Raw genomic sequence first — 19,263 nt, 5'->3', positions numbered from 1 at the left:
GAGTAAAATGGGGTGCCCACTGCCAAGCCCTTAGCCATTGCAGTCAACTCAAACGGTGTACCCTGAGGGGATTCAGAGTGGAGAAAAGCAGGATTCCGGCCCCAGATAGCTGAGGAGCATATCAAAAGAATGATTTCAGTGAGCCCAGACTCTTCCATTTTCCCAGACATAGAAAAGCGCTAAATTCATTAACTTGAGATATCTGGTTTTCTTTAATTAACAGTAATTTTTTAATTAATTTTTTGGCTGCGTTGGGTTTTCATTGCTGCATGCGGGCTTTTTCTAGTTGTGGTGAGCGGGGGCTACTCCTCATTGCGGTGCAGGGGCTTCTCACTGATGAGCACGGGCTCTAGGCACGTGGGCTTCAGTAGTTGTGGCGCTCGGGCTCTAGAGCGCAGGCTCAGTAGTTGTGGTACATGGACTTAATTGCTCTGTGGCATGTGGGATCTTCCCGGACCAGGGCTCGAACCTGTGTCCCCTGCATTGACAGGTGGATTCTTAACCACTGTGCCACCAGGAAAGTCCCCAATTAACAGTAATCTTTTGATGTTCCGACTGCCTGGTCTTTGTTGCAAAAACTCCTGTATATTCTGGCTCCTCCCTTACCTCTTTGGAGCAGTCCCTCAGAGCGGTCTGAGAGTCCTGTCTCCCTGGCTTGAAGTCCTCAGATTGTCCAACCAAATAAAACATAATTCTCAGCTTTTAGGTTGTACATTTTTTTCCTCAACAAATATAAAACTGTTTAAAAAATCTTTTTGGGGTACCACCAAAAATCATCTCACACACCACCTCTAGTCTTAGAGAACCTTACAGCAGACCCACTTCACTTCTTTTATAAGGCTTCTCTTATCTTTTCAGAACAAGAGACTAAAATACATCAAATCAGTGTGTTGCTTGAAGCTGGCAAGGTACTAGCTACATTTTGGCTTCTGTTGGGGAAAGTCTTCGAGAGGATGTGACCACCCATTAACCAGAGAGCTGGACCTGGGCAATCTGAGGCTCCTCTCTCCCTCCTCTGTCCTTGAAATGTGCATTCCACCCACTGTTCGCTCACTAGAAGCTGTTCCAAGGAGGCAAAAGCCTAAATAAACTGTTAAGATTCTGGCAGATGGGTGCAGAGATCTACTCCTCTTGCAGCCGCCCAAGACAAACTCTACTATAAGTTCCCTTGTTTATTAATTCTGCCAATCTGGAGTGGCTGCTTCTTTCTTCCCTCTCTCCTGAGATGGGCCAGTTTCGAATTTCATCCGGGAAGCTCCCTGAGGTTATAAACTAAAGCTTCTGTTTCAACTCTTTTATTTTTTCTCAAGGCTAACAGTTGCTTAGAAACTGCTTTGAAGCCCTAAGGACCACCTGATGGGACAATTAACAAACAGCTCCTTGGAGTGAGGGCCACAGCTGCAAATAATCTAATTTGTTGAGCTGCTTCTGGATATTGATTGCAAGTCCTGGTAAGCGAACATCCTTGTTGCATGGCTGTCTCCCCTAATTGTTGGGGAGTACAATTGCATTCTTGCTGTTACATGCACTGCAGTCTGACATAATTAAGGCTAGAGCCAATGAGATTCTTCTTTAGATATTAAAAGCCCCTGTGTTGTAAATAATAATGTTATCATCTCTTTCATAGAAAGCACTGTCATTAAGAGCTACATTTTAATTTCAACACGTGCTCACGAATTCATTTGGGTAGTGGTAGGGGGTGGCATTTACTAATGATTTTTCATCTTCCATTAACTTGCCAGGTGTTTCAAATGCCCCCCACCCCCCAGCCTCCAAAGCCCTGAAAGAAATATATTCTCAATCACATGTTCCAAATGGGGGCATGTTCCCAATAATCACACATCTAGTACGAAGTAATGAATCTATTTACTGACTTGACATACCCAGAGGAAATCAACTTTTTTCCTTTGAGGAGTAAAAGGAACCAAGATGATTCCTCTCTCTTCTAAATATTTTTCAAATTCTTGGGAAATAGGCTCGGGCAGTATTCCAGGGGGCAGTGACAGCCACGGCCGGCGGGAGCAGGAAGGGAATTTGGTTTGGGCAAAGCTCATGGGGCTTCAGGTATGGAATGTGGTAAATAAGCCACGCAGAGTGGATTAGGTCCGCTTCTTTCCAAAGCAAGATCCCTGCACTCTCCCTGTGACAAACAGGGGGCAGTCTCTGTTAATTAAAGCCGGGAGCAGCCGCCAGCGCCAGTCTCCTCTGAGGACCAGACTCAGATGTCCTGGTGACAGGCAATACTTTACAGAGATTGGAGGCAGATTCTGAAATGGACTTTTCTGTCTAGATTTTGTCTCTTTTCGCTAAGATTGTTCTTTTTTAAAAAAATCAAATTTAGAAGGGCCTTCAAACCCCCAACTCTTGCGGGAAGGTGTCTGTGACCTAGCCCTCAGTGGTTCGTTGCCCTCAGCTCTCAGCTGTGATGCTTGCTGGGAAGAGTCACGTGGGGTGCAGTGGGGTAGGATGGCAGGAGACCTGGGATTAGGAGCCCGGCACTCTGCATCCAGCTGTGCATTTCCCATTTGCTGGCCATATGACCTTGGACAAAGCCCTTATTTGAGCCTCAGCTTCCTGGACTGTTGCAAACATGCTGGAGCAGAACTTTCTAATTCTGAATTAGTATGTGGAAATATCCCAACCCCTCTGCATATCTGTCTCAGCCCTAGGTGTTCCTTTCCTCTCTCAGTTTAAGACAGGGTCTTGCATAAAAGGTCTTAGTTCATTAAAACAGCCTGTACATATTTTTCAAGTGTTTCCCGTATCCACAATGTTCTAGATGCTGGGGGACCCTGTGAGAGTCAAGGCCCTTTCTGCCATGGACTTTACATTTCAATGTGGGAAGACAGAAAAAAAAAAACCCATAATGTCAGGTGGATGGAGAGTCTGGAGGCCTATTTTAGGAAGGCGCTACCTGCGGTGGTTAGAACATAGGCTCCTGAGTCAAATTTCTTGGGTCAAATGCCAACGGCAGCACTTCCTTGCTGTGCTTCCTTGGGCACCTGGTTTAATTGCTTTGGGCCTCAGTCTCTCCCTCTGTTGTGTGAGCTTGGTAAGATTACCTAAAAGGTAGAGCTAAATGAAGTCAGTCATTCAATGGTTCAGCAAATATTCCCAGATTGTCTGCTAGATGCTAGGCACCGCTCTAAGCATCCTCGAGGAGGTGATTTTAGAACAAGCAAGCTTAGTGGGTATGTTACGAGCATTGAATAAACGTCAGCTGTGGTCAGCTCTCCCACACCAATGCCTGTGTTTGTAGAGACTTACACAGTGCTGGTGTGTGTGGGTGGACAGACAGTCCACACTGTCCTGTTTTGGGGATCCCATTATGATGAATCCGATGAGTTCAGACTACACAATCTCGTGCCTCGTCCTGATGGCTTTAGTACATGATACAGCCCATAATTCAGTGAGTCTTCCAGGGCTGGTACACCCCTGGATACATTCTATCAGTATTGCCCTGGTGTGTTTTTGTTGGAATAGGGTCATTTCTGCAAGTCTTTGGGGGAGACAGTAGGTGACCGTTTCTTCAAAGAGAAGGCACAATTAGCTGAACTGCGTCTCATTCTGAGAAAACTTGCAACGGAGTCCCAATAAAACCCCATGCTTTTTCAATTAAGGGGACACTCCCACCTCTGCCGTATGTCATTTTATATGTGGCCCAAGCTCTTGGTTCTTTGAAAATGCCCTGAGAAGCCCTTGACTGCAGCCAAATGGAGAGAACGGTGGTGGAAACATTTCCCTGCAAATCGCCTAGCCTACTGCTAAGTGTATACTTAGTTAATGCAATTAAAAAACAAAACGCAGGGGCGTGTGGGGATCTAAATTTGGTGTAGCAGCTTTGGTACAAATCCTGTTTTAGGGGCTACTGGAGTCAAATTCAAGCCGAGGAGAGGAAGAAGTGGGAGAAATGGGAGAGGGCCGACGGATGGCTGGAATCGGCTGATTTGAGAGAGGGCAGGTTTGGAAACACTGACTGGCGACGGGAGACTGAAAGCCGAGGAAGCAAGGCCCGGCTCGGCAGCTCCCGGTGAGGATATCAAGGGAGGTGGAGGGTCGGTGGGGACAGGGACCAGCCGGCTCCGGGAGACCGATGCGCGCGGGCTCCAGGTACCGGAGGGCAGCTGAGGCCGGGCGCCAAGGCCTTGCGCTGCACCAGATCTGGGCGCGCAGAGGCGGCGCCTTGGTGTGCCCTCCTGTGGAGCGCAGGGAAGGCGGCGACGGCGAAGAGGGACAGAGTGGCAGGTCTAGGGGCCTGGGAGAGTCCCAAGGAAAGACGTTCTGGGACAGGCCATTGCCTCGGCCTTGTCCGCTTCCTCACCTTACCCCTGCGTTTCTTTGACTTTAGTTCATCCCGAGCCCCTCTCCCGGGGGTGCTTACCCCGGGCCCAGGCGCTTGCCACCGGCCTTCCCAGCTCAACCTTGGTCCTCGCCTGGGCCCCGGGAGTTGAGCCAAAAGGGTGGCGCCTCTGGCTGGAGGGCACAGTCGGGGAAAGGGCAGGGCGGCCCCGCGCCACCTGGGAGGGGTGATCCTGATCAGGCTGCGCCCCAGTCTGTCTTGGAGTGGAAGCTACCTGGCCTGTCCCTCAACCCTTCGAGTCACCCCTTCCCTGGTGGGCCGACTCCAGCCGCAGCTGCTGCGCACGCTCCCGGGAAAAAGCCCCGGGCGGAGCCGCCTCTGCGCCCGGAACAGGTCTGAGCCGCGGCTCCCCTCCAGAGAGGGCGCGGGAGGTCCCGCAGCCGTTTCCACCTGCCGGGAAATCCGAGCTGTGCTTCAGCCTCTGCGGCTGCCGGAGCTCGCTCCTCCCCGCCCGCCACCCAGGCTCAGCTCTGCACGCCCCCCAATTGGCGCCCGCCAGCCCGAGTCACCTCTCCCGCGCCCCCGCCCCTCTCCAGCTCGCTCCCGCCCCCTCGCCCCCCCCGCGCCTCCTCTGCCCGCCCTCCTCCCCCTCCCCCTTCCCTCCTGCCCTCCCTTCATTCCACAAGTGTTGCTTAGCTCTCTCCGGCGCACTTGGCCAGCTGGAGAGGTGAGAGGGATCCTCCGAGCGGGCGCGGGGCGGCGAGTCCAGAGCCGCCGGCCGAGGGGAGGCGCGGACAGACCGACTCGCCCTTGCTCTCCGGCCCCCGCCTTCCCCTGTGGCCATCCGGACCTGCACCCCGCGCTTGCCCCCGCTCCTCCTCCCCCCGCCCGGCCGGCGCGCTCCTCCCCGACCGGCCCCTCGGCGCGCTGCGCGCTGGAGGCGAACGCGGGCTGAGCCGAGCGCAGTGGCCGCCGACCACCGAGCGCCCCGCGCCGCTCCCTGCATGTGCGGCCCGCGGCGGCTCGCAGCCCCCGGCAGCAGCCTCGGCAGCTTCGGCCGCGCCTCGAGAGGCGGCTGCAGCGGCTCCAGCGGCGGCCGAGCGGCCGAGCCCGGGCTGGGAAACACGATGCGCCGCGTCCTCCGGCTGCTCCTCGGCTGCTTCCTCACCGAGCTGTGCGCCCGCGTGTGCCGGGCGCAGGAGCGAGCGGGGCACGGGCAGCTGGCGCAGCTGGGCGGCGTGGTGGTGCTGGCGGGGGGCAACCGCTCGGGGGCCGCCTCCGGAGAGGTCGGTGAGGGCGTGGGGGTCTCGGACGCACCCCCGACCCGGGCGCCCACGCCGGACTTCTGCCGGGGCTACTTCGATGTCATGGGCCAGTGGGACCCGCCGTTCAACTGCAGCTCGGGCGACTTCATCTTCTGCTGCGGGACTTGTGGCTTCCGGTTCTGCTGCACGTTTAAGAAGCGGCGACTGAACCAGAGCACCTGCACCAACTACGACACTCCACTCTGGCTCAACACCGGCAAGCCCCCAGCGCGCAAGGACGACCCCCTGCACGACCCCACCAAGGACAAGACCAACCTGATCGTTTACATCATCTGCGGGGTGGTGGCCGTCATGGTGCTCGTGGGCATCTTCACCAAGCTGGGGCTGGAGAAAGCGCACCGGCCCCAAAGGGAGCACATGTCCAGGTGGGCTGCCTTCCCCCTCCCCCCTCCGGGCTCTCCTTACTCTCTCCTCTCCACCTTCCAGGAGGCAATGGCGCTCCCCCCGACCCTCGCTTCTCCGCGGGGGTATGTCACCCGGGCAGCCAACTTGGGCTGAGAGCGCAGAGAGGGGACGCTGCGCTCAGCACAGGTGCGGACATGAGCGTGTGTGGGGGTTAGGGGTGTCTTCTCCTCCCCCGCCCTCTTGCCGCCCCCTCCCGCCGAGGCTTGCAGCGGGCTTGAGACACACAGTCCCTGGGAACCCGTGGCTCCGAAGTCTTGGGCTTTGGGGAGGGGGTCCAGCCTTCGGATTCCAGATACTAGCCTCTAGGTAAACAGGGGCCAGCGAGCCCGAAAGGGAAGGGGGGCGTGTGTGAGCTCGCGCGCGCGCGTGTGTGCGGGAGGGAGGGAGGGAGGGAGGCAAGGAGTGTGTGCCGCCTGCAACTCGTACGACTCGCGAAAATGTGGCGAGGGAGGTGGAGAGTGCGGGGAGGGCGAGAACAAAAGCTGTGCTTGGAGCGGCCGCCTCGCTTTCTCCGAGCTGCCAGGTCCCTGGAATTGGGACCTCGCCACCCCTCCCCTTAACCCCCTCGTCCCGCTCTCCAGTCGCCACCTCTCCCTGCCTGGGGCAGCGACCTCAGCTGCGCGCTGCCCCCCCTTGCCCAGGCTGGCGTGGCCTCCAAGGACCGGAGCCTTCTCCCCGCGCGCCTTCACCCCCCAGATACTCTGATTCGTCAACTTCCCCTTTTGCCTTGTTCATTATGCAAGTCCCAGCACGAGCAGGTCTCAGCAGATGGGAGAAGGCATTTGGGATTAACGGAGCTATTTGCCTTTTGCTTTTTTTTTTTTAAGTATCTAAATCGATTCGCACAACCTAGTAACTTTGAGGCGGAACACGCAGACGCGAGGACGCAGCCCCCGGCCGGGGTGAGGCCTGGGGTTGGTGTGAGGTCCGGGCGGGCGGGGTTGAAGAGCGCCGGGTGGCCTGCGAACAGCTGGATGACTGGGGCGCCAGGTTTCTTCTTTTTCCGAATATGGGCAACAGAGTCGCCATGTGTTCCCCCCATGCCCCACCCAACACACACACACCCCGCACCTCCGGGTGCCAGTGTGCCCGCCTAAAAAATCTCAACAAAGAGACCCACCAAAAATAGGCGAAGGAACATCACCACCTCACTAGTAATTATTTTCTACTTATACTCAGATTATCCGATTTTTTTTTTTTCCAGATGGGAAGAATTTGGGGGAAGAGGTGAGGAAGTTCCTCTCGGTTTGGGTCAGTAGGGAGGTGTGGATGGATGTTGAGGTCTGGAGGCACAGAAGTAAGCTCCCAGGGCATTCAAGAAAGCCTGACCTACTAAAAAGAGTCAAGAGCAGGCCCCGCCCACCTCCCCGTAACCCCAAGGTGCCCGATCGCCAACCGCATGGGCCGGGTGGTTTCACTTCCCTCACTGTCCTCGCCAAGGGTCTGTATTAAGGTGAGAGTGAGACACGAAAGCAGGGCTGCGGCAGAGACTGTTGCCTTGGTAGGGAGATTCACCCAGGGATATAGGTAGGCTGCCTTGCAGATTTCGGCGTAATTCCTCTGCTGAAATCTCCTTGGAGCCTTTGCCTTGCAAACCAGCTCTTACAGGAGCCCTCCTCCTTGTTTGGTTGGGATGGGGGTGGAGAGGCATGAAGAGGGAGGTGAGAAGGTGGAGAGGGGAGCTAACCTTTGGGCATCTGTGGGAGAAAGATGCTAGCTTCAGGCCAGCAGGGACTCAACTTCCTGGTCCTGCCCCCTTGCAGCTCTGTTTACTTCAGCCCAGCAGGCTGCAGCCACATTCTTCTGCAGGTATCGGAAGAGGTCTGCTTGGAGGTGAAATCTAGGCGTACCCAGTCCTGGGGTAGCAGAGCCTCAACACAGGCTCTCCTTGCATACATTTTGGGAATTCCAGCATGGAGTGAAAGTATGTACTCCTGAAGAGAAAGGATGGTTGATTTTTACGTGCAACTCCTAAAGTATAGTTTTCAGCCTCGGCTGATGTTTAGGGTCACCTGGAGTGCTTTTAAAAGAGTCCTCTCGCTGGGAGCCCCACCCTAGATGGTTCAAATCAGAGCCTCTAGGGTGGGGCCTGAGCATCCCTACTTCTGTGTATCTCTCCAGGCTTTACAGTGTTCAGCCAATCACTGTCCAGGAAAAGGAAGTAACATTTGCTGAGCACAGTTCTGGGTGCCAGGCGCTATACTAGAGGGGTGTGTGTGTGTGTGTGTGTGTGTGTGTGTGTGTGTAAACATTTTCTCGTTTAGTTTGCACAGTGATGAGACAGGTGCTAATTTAATTCCCACTTACATAGGAGCAAATCATAGCTGAAGTTGGTGGCTTGCTCAAGGTCACACACAAAGTTGTGCGCTCCCTAGTCCCCTAGTATCAGCTGTGTCTGGGGCAGATGTTTTCAGTTTGAGTGAGCGTCAGAATTTGGGGAGCTTCCTAAAATGCACAGTCTTGAGTTCGATCCAGAGAGATACTAAATCCATCCGTCTGGGCCTCGGAAATCTGCATTTCACCACCTCCCTGAATGGCTCACGTAAAGTGGTCCACACTTGGAGAAACACTGGTCTTGATTCGGGAATATGTTACAGGATCGAGGATGGATGAATTCATCCAGTGTGACTCTTACTTACTTACATTCTATTGCTGGTTTTCCCCGTGTGTGTAGCCTTTATGTGTATTTCTGTGGTGCTGGGGGCCGCCCCAAGTTCTCACCAAACGCATCCTGCTCTGCTGATGCAGTTAATCATTTCAAGTCCCAGCCATGGCAGTGGCCTCATCCACTTTTGCCTGCACGGGGCCATGGGATGCTTGGGTGGGGCCAGCACACCAAGCTCGGCATCAGAGAGACTATATGGTGGCTTCTAGGTGAAATTAACCTGCTGGCTGCAGCCTCTTCATTTACTTTGTCTGCAGCTGCTAGGGTCACTGGGATGTTCTTACCTCATCCGAAAGTATCTTCTCAAAGACTTAACAGCACGTGCTGCTCCCACGTTACACCCTGACTGGTATTGATGACCAGTGTGCTTGTGTTTGAGGAGGTCAGTTTCTAGGCTCAGAGTCCTGGGCACATCCCATGCTTCCCTTTGGGCTGATTAGGACTGAAAAAGGGGAAAGACAGCAGTTCCAGGAGCGTGCATGGACCTTGCTTGTGATGTTGGGAGAACTGTACAGATGCTCATTCAGCAGCTGTAACAGCTGCCACATTCAAGCACAATTTATTGGAAGAAGTGACTGCAAATGGTGGCCAGCTATGGGTACCAAACCATGCAGACCTGTTTTGTTTGGTCTGCAAGGTATTTCTATTTATGTATTCTTATTTTTAAGTTTTCCTCAGTTTGTTATTGTGAAACATTTTAAACATACAAAAAACTTGAAAGAAGAATAAACACGAAGTCCAGTATATCTTTCATCTAGAGCAGGGTTTCTTCCCCTTGACACTGTTGACATTCGGAGCTGGATAATTCTTTGCTATGGGCGCTGTCCTGAGCATTGTAGCAGCCCTGGACTCTACCCACTAGGTGCAGGTAGCACCCACCCCATGCTTCATTCGGGACAATTAAAAACGTCCTCAGGTGTTGCCAAAAGTCATCCAGGGGCAAAATCACTCCCAGTTAAGAACTACCAATTTAGATTGAACAATTATGAGTATTTTGTCCTGTTTGCTATCTCTCTCTTCCTTCTTTCCTCCCTTCCTTTTTTCCTTCTTTTCTCCTTCCCTCCCTTCCTCTCTGTTTTTCCTTTGTTTTTTGGCTGAAGCAGTTGAAAATAAGTTGCAGACATGACGCCTCATCCTTGAATACTTCAGTGTGGATCTCCTAAGAACAAGGACATTCTCCCACATAACACAATTCCAGTATCACACCCAAGAAAAAGAACAAAAATTCCGTAACATCATCAAATAGCCAACTGTATTACTGTTTTCCCAGTCATGTACCAGAAATGTCTTTTAGAGCTTGGTTTCTCAAACCAGGATCCAGTCAAAGCTCACTGCCTTTGGCTGTGAAATGTCTTTAGTCTCTATTAAGTATGGTGTTTTAAAACCAACTTAGAACCAATTGCCAACATTTAAAAACTGAGTGATTCCACATGGAAATCCAGATTTCTGATTTCTCTTGAGAAATCGATAGGTCTGGTAATATTGGACCTGCATATTCAAACAGCAGCTGTTCCCTTTAGGACCCTCTTAGGTTTAATCTCCAGCCACCGCCCCCCCCCCCGCCCCCCTAGCCCCATTCACTCAGTTATGTTACCTGCAGTCCCCAGAGAGGTCATCAGGCTGATCTTAACAGAAATGGGCTCAAGTCAGATGGCTCCAGATTCAGTCCCAGCTCAGCCACTTAATAGCTGTGTAACTCTGGGAAATTTACGTCACTTCTCTGATTCTCAGGTTCTTGCCTACAAAATGGGATGATGAGGGTCCCTATAGCATAGGCTTGTGTGAGGATTCACTGAGACTGGGCTTAGAAAGCTCTTAGAGCAGGGCCTGCCATATGGTCACTGCTCAGTGACTATTACCCTCTATCATCATCCTTATTACTGGAATTTTCTAACCCTTATCTACCGAGGCGGGTGAAGTTGTAGTCTGGAACTCTGTGTCTAGCCCTTGCTCTGCTATGACTGTTTAGCTGTGTGACATTGGCCAAGTCTTATAACCTCTCTGGGCTTGCATTTAATTTTAGCAGGAGTGGCAGGTTCACAATAGGAGAGACGATCCATGTATGACAACATTAGATGCATTGCAAAGAGTTGGCCTGGGTGATACTGAAGAACACTTGCTGGTTTTACTATTTTGCCATAAGCTTGTGTGTAAATTCTCATTTAATTTCATGTCCCACCACAAGGAGGTCCGCCTTATGACAGTCTGCCTTTCACAGAGGCACAGATTGCTTTCCAGGAGGATGCACAAGCCCCTAGTGAGTGGAGGAGTTGGACTTCAGGCCCAGACAGTCTGAGGCTGTAGCACGGATCCTTGACTACTAGGCTGCACTGCCTTGGATCACTGAGATGCAGGACTTCAGTCTTTGCAGATCACAGAGAGGTGCTCGATGCCCTGCAAGTAACAGTGCACACATCAGGGCCAGTTCACGGAGCCACTGTCAGATCAAGACTAGGCATGTTTTCTGCATCTGCCCCTGGCAGGGCCAGCCCCTTGGCAAAGGCATCGGTAAGAAATGACCTTGGGGCAGGAAGCTCTCTACACTCAGAAGCCAGTAGGGAACACACGTCATTATTTTGCCCACCTTCAGACAATCTGAAATCCAAGTGGCAAATTATGTAGCACAATGTCCTGTGTGTTTTTCAAACATGCTTCACAAGTGTTGGAGTCTCTTGCAAAGAAATGGCATCAAGTGATATATGTCCCTTCTTCCCTTGCCTTTTCTCTCTTATTCCAGCTTCCCTTCCACCTCCCCTTTTTCTTACACATTTATGGTTATCTTGTGGCTTCCACCAGCTCCCCAGGCTGGAGAAGCCCATGAATGCATATACTGTTGGCCATGGAAAAGTCTAAATTATTTTTCTTTGCAGAATATGTTTGCTTCTCTTTGGGTACTGAGTCCTTACATTTGAAAAATCAACTTTAACAACATTGCAAAGCAGTTATACTCCAATAAAGATGTTAAAAAAATCCACTTTATTGGGGTCTAATTTACACAATAAAATGCACACACATTATCTGTACAGTTTGATGAGCTTGGACAAATGTCTACACCTGTATAACCACTACTCCAGAAAGGTACCTGGTGCCCATTGCCCTTAGATCCTTGAAAAATAAATGATGCTTCTGGTAAAAGAGGAAATTCTCAGGAATCCCATTCAAGTGTTTAAAACTCAGGACATAGTTTAGACCTTGGAACCCCTGGAGGCTATGAAGCAAGATGCTGGAACTCTGAGCTCTGTTCGGTAATGCTGGGGTCTTTTATTTGCTTTCTGTAATTGGAAAGAAAAGGGATGCAGCCTTTTCTTTTTGTTCCTCAGCTATGCCACGCTCATTGCTGCTTTGGAGTTGTTGTGTTGGTTTGCCTCAAATTCTCTGGCTGGCCCCTCCTCTGCATTCAAGTCTCAGCTCAATGTCACCTGTCTGAGACGCTGTCCCTGACCCCACAGGCTTACTTACTAACGCCCCCCTCCTTGCCCCCTCCAGCCCATCACTCAATGCTATTTGCTTCATTTCACATTACAGTCTAAAATGAACTTAATAATGTACTAGTTTACTAGTTTATTATCTGTCTCCTTCCATTATCTTTCACATTAAGGAGTGCAGGGATGCTAACAGTCTCTTCCCCATCTGTCACCTGTGTCCTAGTATGGTACCTGGCACATAGGAGTTCTGATTCCTGACATTCTGGTTTATATGACATAAGGTATCTCCTCATTCAGTCATTCATTTGCTCATTGATATATTCATTCAATAGGTTTTTTTTTTTCATTCAATATGTTTTTATTGAGTACCTATGGTACACCCAGCCCTGTGCAGAGAGCTCTGAGAATGCAGCAAATAGTGCAGGCACAGAGCTCATGGTCAAATGGCAGGAGACAGGTAATGTACAAGTAAATATACAAGTGAAGTGATACTAAGTTGAACCTTATGAAATTGCCAATATTCCATCATCTTCAACCTCAAAAATGGCAATGTTTTAACATAACAATTTGGAGCTGGGTTAAGGGATATCAAGGAAAAGTGTAGTTTCTTCAATAAGGTGCCTGTGGTAGTTAGGGTACTGCAGAGAAACAACCTCTAGGAGATCTATCTATCTATCTATCTATCTATCTATCTATCTATCTATCTATCTATCTGTCATCTATCTATCTATGAAGAGATTTATGCAGAATTGCCACACATGTTAATTGAAGCTGGGAGGTCCAAAATCTGCAGAGTCAAGGTCCCAGTTTGAGTCTGAAAGCCTGTAGGTCACCGTAGAAACATGAAGAGTTGACATCCCAGTTTGAAGGCCATCAGGCAGGGAAATTCTCTCTTACTTAGGGGAGGGTCAGCCTTTTGTTCTATTCCAGCCTTCAACTGGTCGGATGAGGCCCACCCCATGGAGGGCAATCTGCTTTCCTCAGTCTATCAATCTAAATGTTAATCTCATCCAAAAACACCCTCTCAGACGCATCCAGAATAATGTTTGACCAAATCTTTGTTCTCTTCAGTCAAGTTGACACATAAAATTTACCATGACATTACCTTTAGGATCTTGCTATTCAGATTGTGGCCTGTGGACCAGCAGCATCTCCATCACCTGGGAGCTTGAGCAGAATCTCAGGCCCTGCCTCAGATACCTTGAATCAGAATCTGCATCTTAACAAGACCCCGAAGGTAATCTGAATGTACATTCGAGTTTGAGAAGCACCCGAAGTACGTGCCACACATAAATACCAATTCCTTGGGCATTTGTTTGGCTTGTAGTACATAGTTGGTTCTTTCCACTAATTCACTGATTTTTAAAAACACATCCCTAATTGTAACATTTTTTTAGCATACACCCCAATATGTGCACATACCAACAAAAATTATGTACACTATAGCATTTATTATTTTTTAAAATTTTATTGAAGGATAGTTGATTTACAATTTGTTAATTTCTGCTGTACAGCAAAGTGATTCAGTTTTTTTTATATATATATATATATATTCTTTTTCATATTCTTTTCCATTATGGCTTATCACAGGATATTGAATATAGTTCCCTGTGCTATACAATAGGGCCTTGTTGTTTAGATACACTATAAAGCATACATAAGAACAGAAATATTAAAGTGAGCTGAAGGTGAAATAAATATTTACAATTTGTTGCCAATGGTGCTGACTTCGTGCAATCATTAGCTCATCTCTCAAAGCCTAATGTGTGTTGAGGATGAAGCTCATCATTCATAAATAAATCCATAGTTTGAATAGTTTTCCTGAGAGCTTTGATTATTTTTGGCTGACTTCATTTTGATCTGAATAGGCCATCATTGTTTTAACCTTGTGAGAAGCTGTTGAAGAGGAGGGGAGAGTCCAATCTGTCCTTTTCCTGTGCTTGTGTCATCAGTATTATCTCCAAGCTGTGGTTTTGTTATGGGGGACATTTTTAAGCCCCATGTCCACGTAGTGATGGTTAGCCTAGTAAAACTAGATACTTTGCCTGCACATCCGCTGTAGGGGTGCACATAACTGCAATACAGGTGATGCAGCCTAATGATGGTGCCACTGCTAGCCACCCTCCTTGGTCCAAGACTCCAGATTCTCACCATCTGACATGGGTATTCCAAATGAGGGCTCCAGCTTCAATTCACATATTAAATTTATTTCTTATTCTTAATGACTAAAGACCATACACAGAAGTTCTCATGTTTCCTTGCCCCATGCCAAATTATTTTAGGCAGTCCCTGAGTGAGTGGACCACATCTTGAAGACTCCTTGTCCAGGATGTGCGGGCTCTAAGAATCCCTGTCTTCACTGCATGCTCTGGGAAGGGCTGCCTTGGAAAAAGTATGGCTTGGCTTTTAGGTGAATTTCATGAATTTTGGCACTCAGAAGAAGGCCAGGGAATCTGCCGACGGCAGTGCTGACCGAGTTCATGGATAGACATCCTGAATATTTACTTTGCTGTCTTCTTGAAAGTCCGAATATTCTGAAATTTTGGAGAGACTCCTTAGAGAATCTGTTGAGATCTATGGCTTCTTCTTCGAGAAAAACGCACAAATAAAATTTCCATTCAATTCCAGAGGAGTTCAGAGATCCCCTGAAGTTCATATAAAGAGCCTGTTTAAAAGTGAAAAAAGGCAAATTAGGTTTGGGAGGCATCTATTCTATGTTTCAAACATTCCTTCCCTGCAGCCCCTTTGAGTTTCAGGCCTTGCTTACTGCACAGAGTAGGAAGGAGCCTGGACTCTGATTTCAAAGACACTCAGATTTGTATCTTAGTCCCTCCACTGATTAGCTGAGTTAACTTGGGCATTTTTTTGTTTTGGAGAATGGATAATCCACACCTTGTAACATTATCCCCCCTGTTTGCCATAATCCAGCTTTATTGGCCTTCTTGCTTGTCCCTCAGATACCCTGAACTCTTTCCTGCCTCAGGACCTTTGCACTTGCTGCCCCTCTGCCCAGAATGTTCTTTCATCGTCTTTATGTGACCAACTGCTTCTACTGCTCAGGGCTGTACTCAAATATCACCTCCTCAGAAAGGCTTTTCCAGACCACTCCATCTCAGTATATTTAGGATTAAAAAAAAAGTATACAGGGACTTCCCTGGTTGTCCAGTGGTTAAGACTTCACCCTCCCAATGCAGAGGGCCTGGGTTTGATACCTAGTCAGGGAACTAGATCCCGCATGCCACAATGAAGATCCCTCGTGCCGCCACTAAAACCTGGCGCAGCCAAATAAATAAATATTAAAAAATACTAAAAAGTGTACAATTCAGTGGTTTTTAGTGTATTCAGAAAGTTGAGCAACCATTACCACTGTCTAATTCTAGAACATTTTCATCATCCTAAAAAGAAACCCTTCACTCATTAGCAGTCACTTCCTATTTCCCCTCCCACACCCCCAGCCCCTGGCAACCACTAATCTACTTTGTCTGTGGATTTGCCTATTCTGAACATTTCATGTAAGTGGAATCAATTCACCTCTCTGAGTCTTTGTTTACTCATCTGCAAACATAGAGTAATAATCCTCATAAGATGTTTACATGCTGCTTAGTTGAATTAAAGTATGTAACGTGACTAGTATAGTGCCTGGCTTACGGTAAGTACTCAGTAAATGTTACTTATTGTTAGGAATAGTGGGCCATTGCTGTACGTGAAGTGTTGGTATCTAGGGTTAGTCATAAAGGGGAACTAAACTTGTGGGGTGCAGACATATTACATATATTCATCATTTAATCCTCTCAACAACTCTATAAAGTAGGTAACACTGCTATTACATCACTATTGTGAGAGGCATGTGAACTGTTCTGCGTGAGGTCCTTATGTAATCTCTAATTGCAGTGATCTTACTTACTAATGTCTTTTTTTCCCCTCTGCCCCTCAGTAGAATGGCAGCTCCATGGAGGAAGGGGTCTTGTCTTTTGTTCATAGGCCCAAGTATGTGCCAATCATTGTTTTGAATGAACAGATTTAAATTTTCTCTTCTTTCAGGGCCCTTGCAGATGTCATGAGGCCACAGGGCCACTGCAACACTGACCACATGGAGAGAGATCTCAACATCGTGGTCCATGTCCAGCATTATGAGAACATGGATACCAGAACCCCCATAAATAATCTTCGTAAGTACAGCTGTGCGATCCATTCCAGTCCTGTGTGGTGACCCAAGTGGTGGTCACACCACTCCAGATTTCACGGTGTATGTTTGGGTCCATAAAGAGCTTCTATTTGTTGAATAAGAAGTTTTATTTTATCTCTTCTGGATCAAACTGTGTTTGGCATCCTCAGATTTCACTTGGTTTGTTTCTCTGTTAAAGAGTGGCCCACTTGGTGGATTTCTCATGTTTGGTTCTTCTATTAGCAGAACAACTTGGGTGGTTCATCTTGGTTGATCTGTTAACTAATGGCCCTCTTGGTGGGTTCATCATGGTTGGGTACCTAGTTAACCAATGGATTACTTGGTTGGTTCATCTTAGATAGTAAATCTGTTAGCCGATAACCCATTTTGTTGGTTCATCTTGATTGGGTAATCTGTTAAGCAATGGTTCATTTGCTTATCTGTCTCCCTCCTGAGGTAGACCAATTGTGTCTTTTAGGTTTCATGCTGCTTTCAGTTAACAGACACTGGTTCAGAAGAACTAGATTTATTTTTCATAAAACTAGAGTTTCGTAAATATAATCCACAAACTCTTTGTGTGTGTATGTGTGTGCATGTGTGCATGTGTGTGGAGTTTTGAGTTGTGGTTATGTTTGGGGTGGGCGTGTATGTGTGATTCAACGGTAGCAAATTGTTCCATTTTTCTTCCAGGAAAAAAAAAGCTGCATTTGCTATTGTGTTTCAATATGTATTCTTTAGCTGATGGAGCATAGTTGGGGATCTTAGTATGGTCCCAAAGATTTTCTTTCCTTTCAAAGATCTGTATATACAACATACATTATGGAGCTGGTGCACTGAGAACAGGGAGTGGGGAAAACAAGATGGTTTTGTTTTTGACGGTAGTGTACTACCGTGGTTACTCCTAGCAATTATGTTTTCAGGTAACCGCCACATTAAAGTAATGTGGAGCGGTTGGTTTACAATAACAAAAGCCAGACAATTTAAAGGATGCATTCAGTTGTGGCTGGAGGTTCTTAAAAACAGAAACATTTCTGGCAGTGCACATTTTTCTAGTCTGGGTCGCCTTTGCTAAAGCTGCACGAGGAGCGGCATTGGTGTTTTATTTGCTGAATCATACTTTTGGACTGGTTGCAAATTTTCATGCTCAACGGGTAGAGGAATAAGCCTGTGGAATTTGACATAGGTGATGAAAATTCTCTGATTCTGCATGGTGACAGTTGTTCATGGCCTTGGAAATGTCGCTGTATGTTGGCAAAGTCAATGTGTACATGGTTTGAAAATGGGTTACTAAGTAGGTCTTAGGTTTCATTATATTAAATAATCTGACATTATTTATTTGTGAACTGGACCATAAAATATGAGAAATAGCCACATTTTAGAGCAAAATACACCAGCCATTGGAAGTTTTATGACCAAATCTCACAGCCCTGAAAGATATGGTAAATTGCGCCAACTCTGATATGGCAATCATATCCAATTCTGGTTTTGATGGAAATGAGCACATTCTCCTTCAGAATGCACTGGGAAATAAGTTGAACCTAGGTGTATGTGAGTCCGAAACATCGTAAGTGAGTGATTGTGACCATGAAGTAGAGAAAGCGGAAATAGTATTGAGTCCCTGGCTATAAAAGGCAGCCGTTGAAAGTTTCTCATTTGAAGTTTCAATTTTTAGGATGATTTTGAATCAGCACTTGAGTGGAATAACAGAATCATCGAAGGCACTCAAATTTCACCATTCCATCAGGCAAAAAGGGCAGGCGACATTAATGAATCTTGCTTTAGTAAGGAATTAAAAAAAATATTTATCTTTTTGGTTGTGTTGGGTCTTAGCTGCAGCAGGTGGTCTCCTTAGTTGTGGCATGCGAACTCTTAGTTGGGGCATGCATGTGGGATCTAGTTCCCCAACCAGGGATCAAACCCAGGCCACCTGCATTGGGAGCGTGTAGTCTTAACCACTGTGCCACCAGGGAAGTCCCTTTAGTAAGGGATTTTTGTTTAAAGTTGTACTGAGAATAAATTGCTGTTCAGAGATGGGTGTCTGGGTACTGAGCAATTCAATAGTCTCCTGTGACAGGCTAACTTGGTTTATTTATGATTCTTGCTTTTAGTCTATATTTGTGTTTCAGTAATCAATGATCTTTTTATACTAAGAAAAAAAATGTGTCTTGTAATATTTTACTGGGTAGAATTACACCAGAGCATTCCTGGCAAAATACAGGGGAGAATTCCAGTTGTTATGTCACAAACACTGCATTCTCATAAGAATTACCACAGATATTAATTTCATATAATTTTGCTAGGTTGGTTCAATCCTTATTTCCAACTGTTTTTGGGACTATCTGAAAATAAGAAGCATATAGCCTTTCCACAGATTTACATTAATAAGTTTAATTGATATAACAAGTTAATTCAGTAGTTGGTAGTGATTGTGTTTCCTTGTAATTACATGTTTGTCTTTTGTTGACTTACAGGAGCTCTTTATATATTGTAGACATGTGGGAAAAATTTGCATGTTCAGAACAAAGAATGATTTGGGAAGTTCATTGAGAAGATAGGACTAGATAACTGATATTTATCAGTTATTAAATGTTCAAGAAGCCAAACCGTCACCAGAGCCCACTCTGACCAGTAGAGAGCTAGGAGAGAAGGAATTCAGTCTAATAACCAGAAAGTAGGACCAGATCTTGGTACCAGAATTAGCATGCACCTATTGAATATAAAACCCTTTTCTGGACATTATGGGAGCTACAAAGATTTACCATTACAAAAAACGGAATGAAAGATGCATCTATTTGTGATACAACAAGAAGGGACACATCGTGCCATTTTTAGGGTGTTCTTCACTAAACATTCAAGTTGCCAGATTTGACTGGAAATTCGATAGGCCCAACTTAAATGTTATTTTCATCTCTGTTCAATTACTCACTTGACATTGCTTTAGGAGAATAATCATCTTCATATATTTATCTCTCCTCCTC

At 47.5% G+C, this 19,263-nt stretch overlaps 1 protein-coding gene across 2 annotated transcripts in view; it reads left to right on the top strand.

Annotated features, from left to right (window-relative positions):
* Positions 1 to 5,304: 5,304 nt before the first annotated feature.
* SHISA9 (shisa family member 9) overlaps positions 5,305 to 19,263 on the top strand; it is a gene marked incomplete at both ends in the record, with an annotated part of 289,723 nt that continues 275,764 nt past the window's right edge. For both annotated transcript variants that reach the window (XM_082858193.1, XM_082858192.1), the window contains 2 exons: positions 5,305 to 5,990; positions 16,162 to 16,289. In XM_082858193.1, coding sequence (XP_082714319.1) covers positions 5,305 to 5,990; positions 16,162 to 16,289 — 814 coding nt within the window. The remainder of the gene's footprint in view (positions 5,991 to 16,161; positions 16,290 to 19,263) is intronic.

Source organism: Leucopleurus acutus (assembly GCF_964270905.1).
Source record: "Leucopleurus acutus genome assembly, chromosome: 16".
Taxonomy (NCBI): Eukaryota; Metazoa; Chordata; class Mammalia; order Artiodactyla; family Delphinidae; genus Leucopleurus; species Leucopleurus acutus.
The sequence above is the reverse complement of the archived record's forward strand: the minus strand, read 5'-3'. Positions and strand labels throughout refer to the sequence as shown.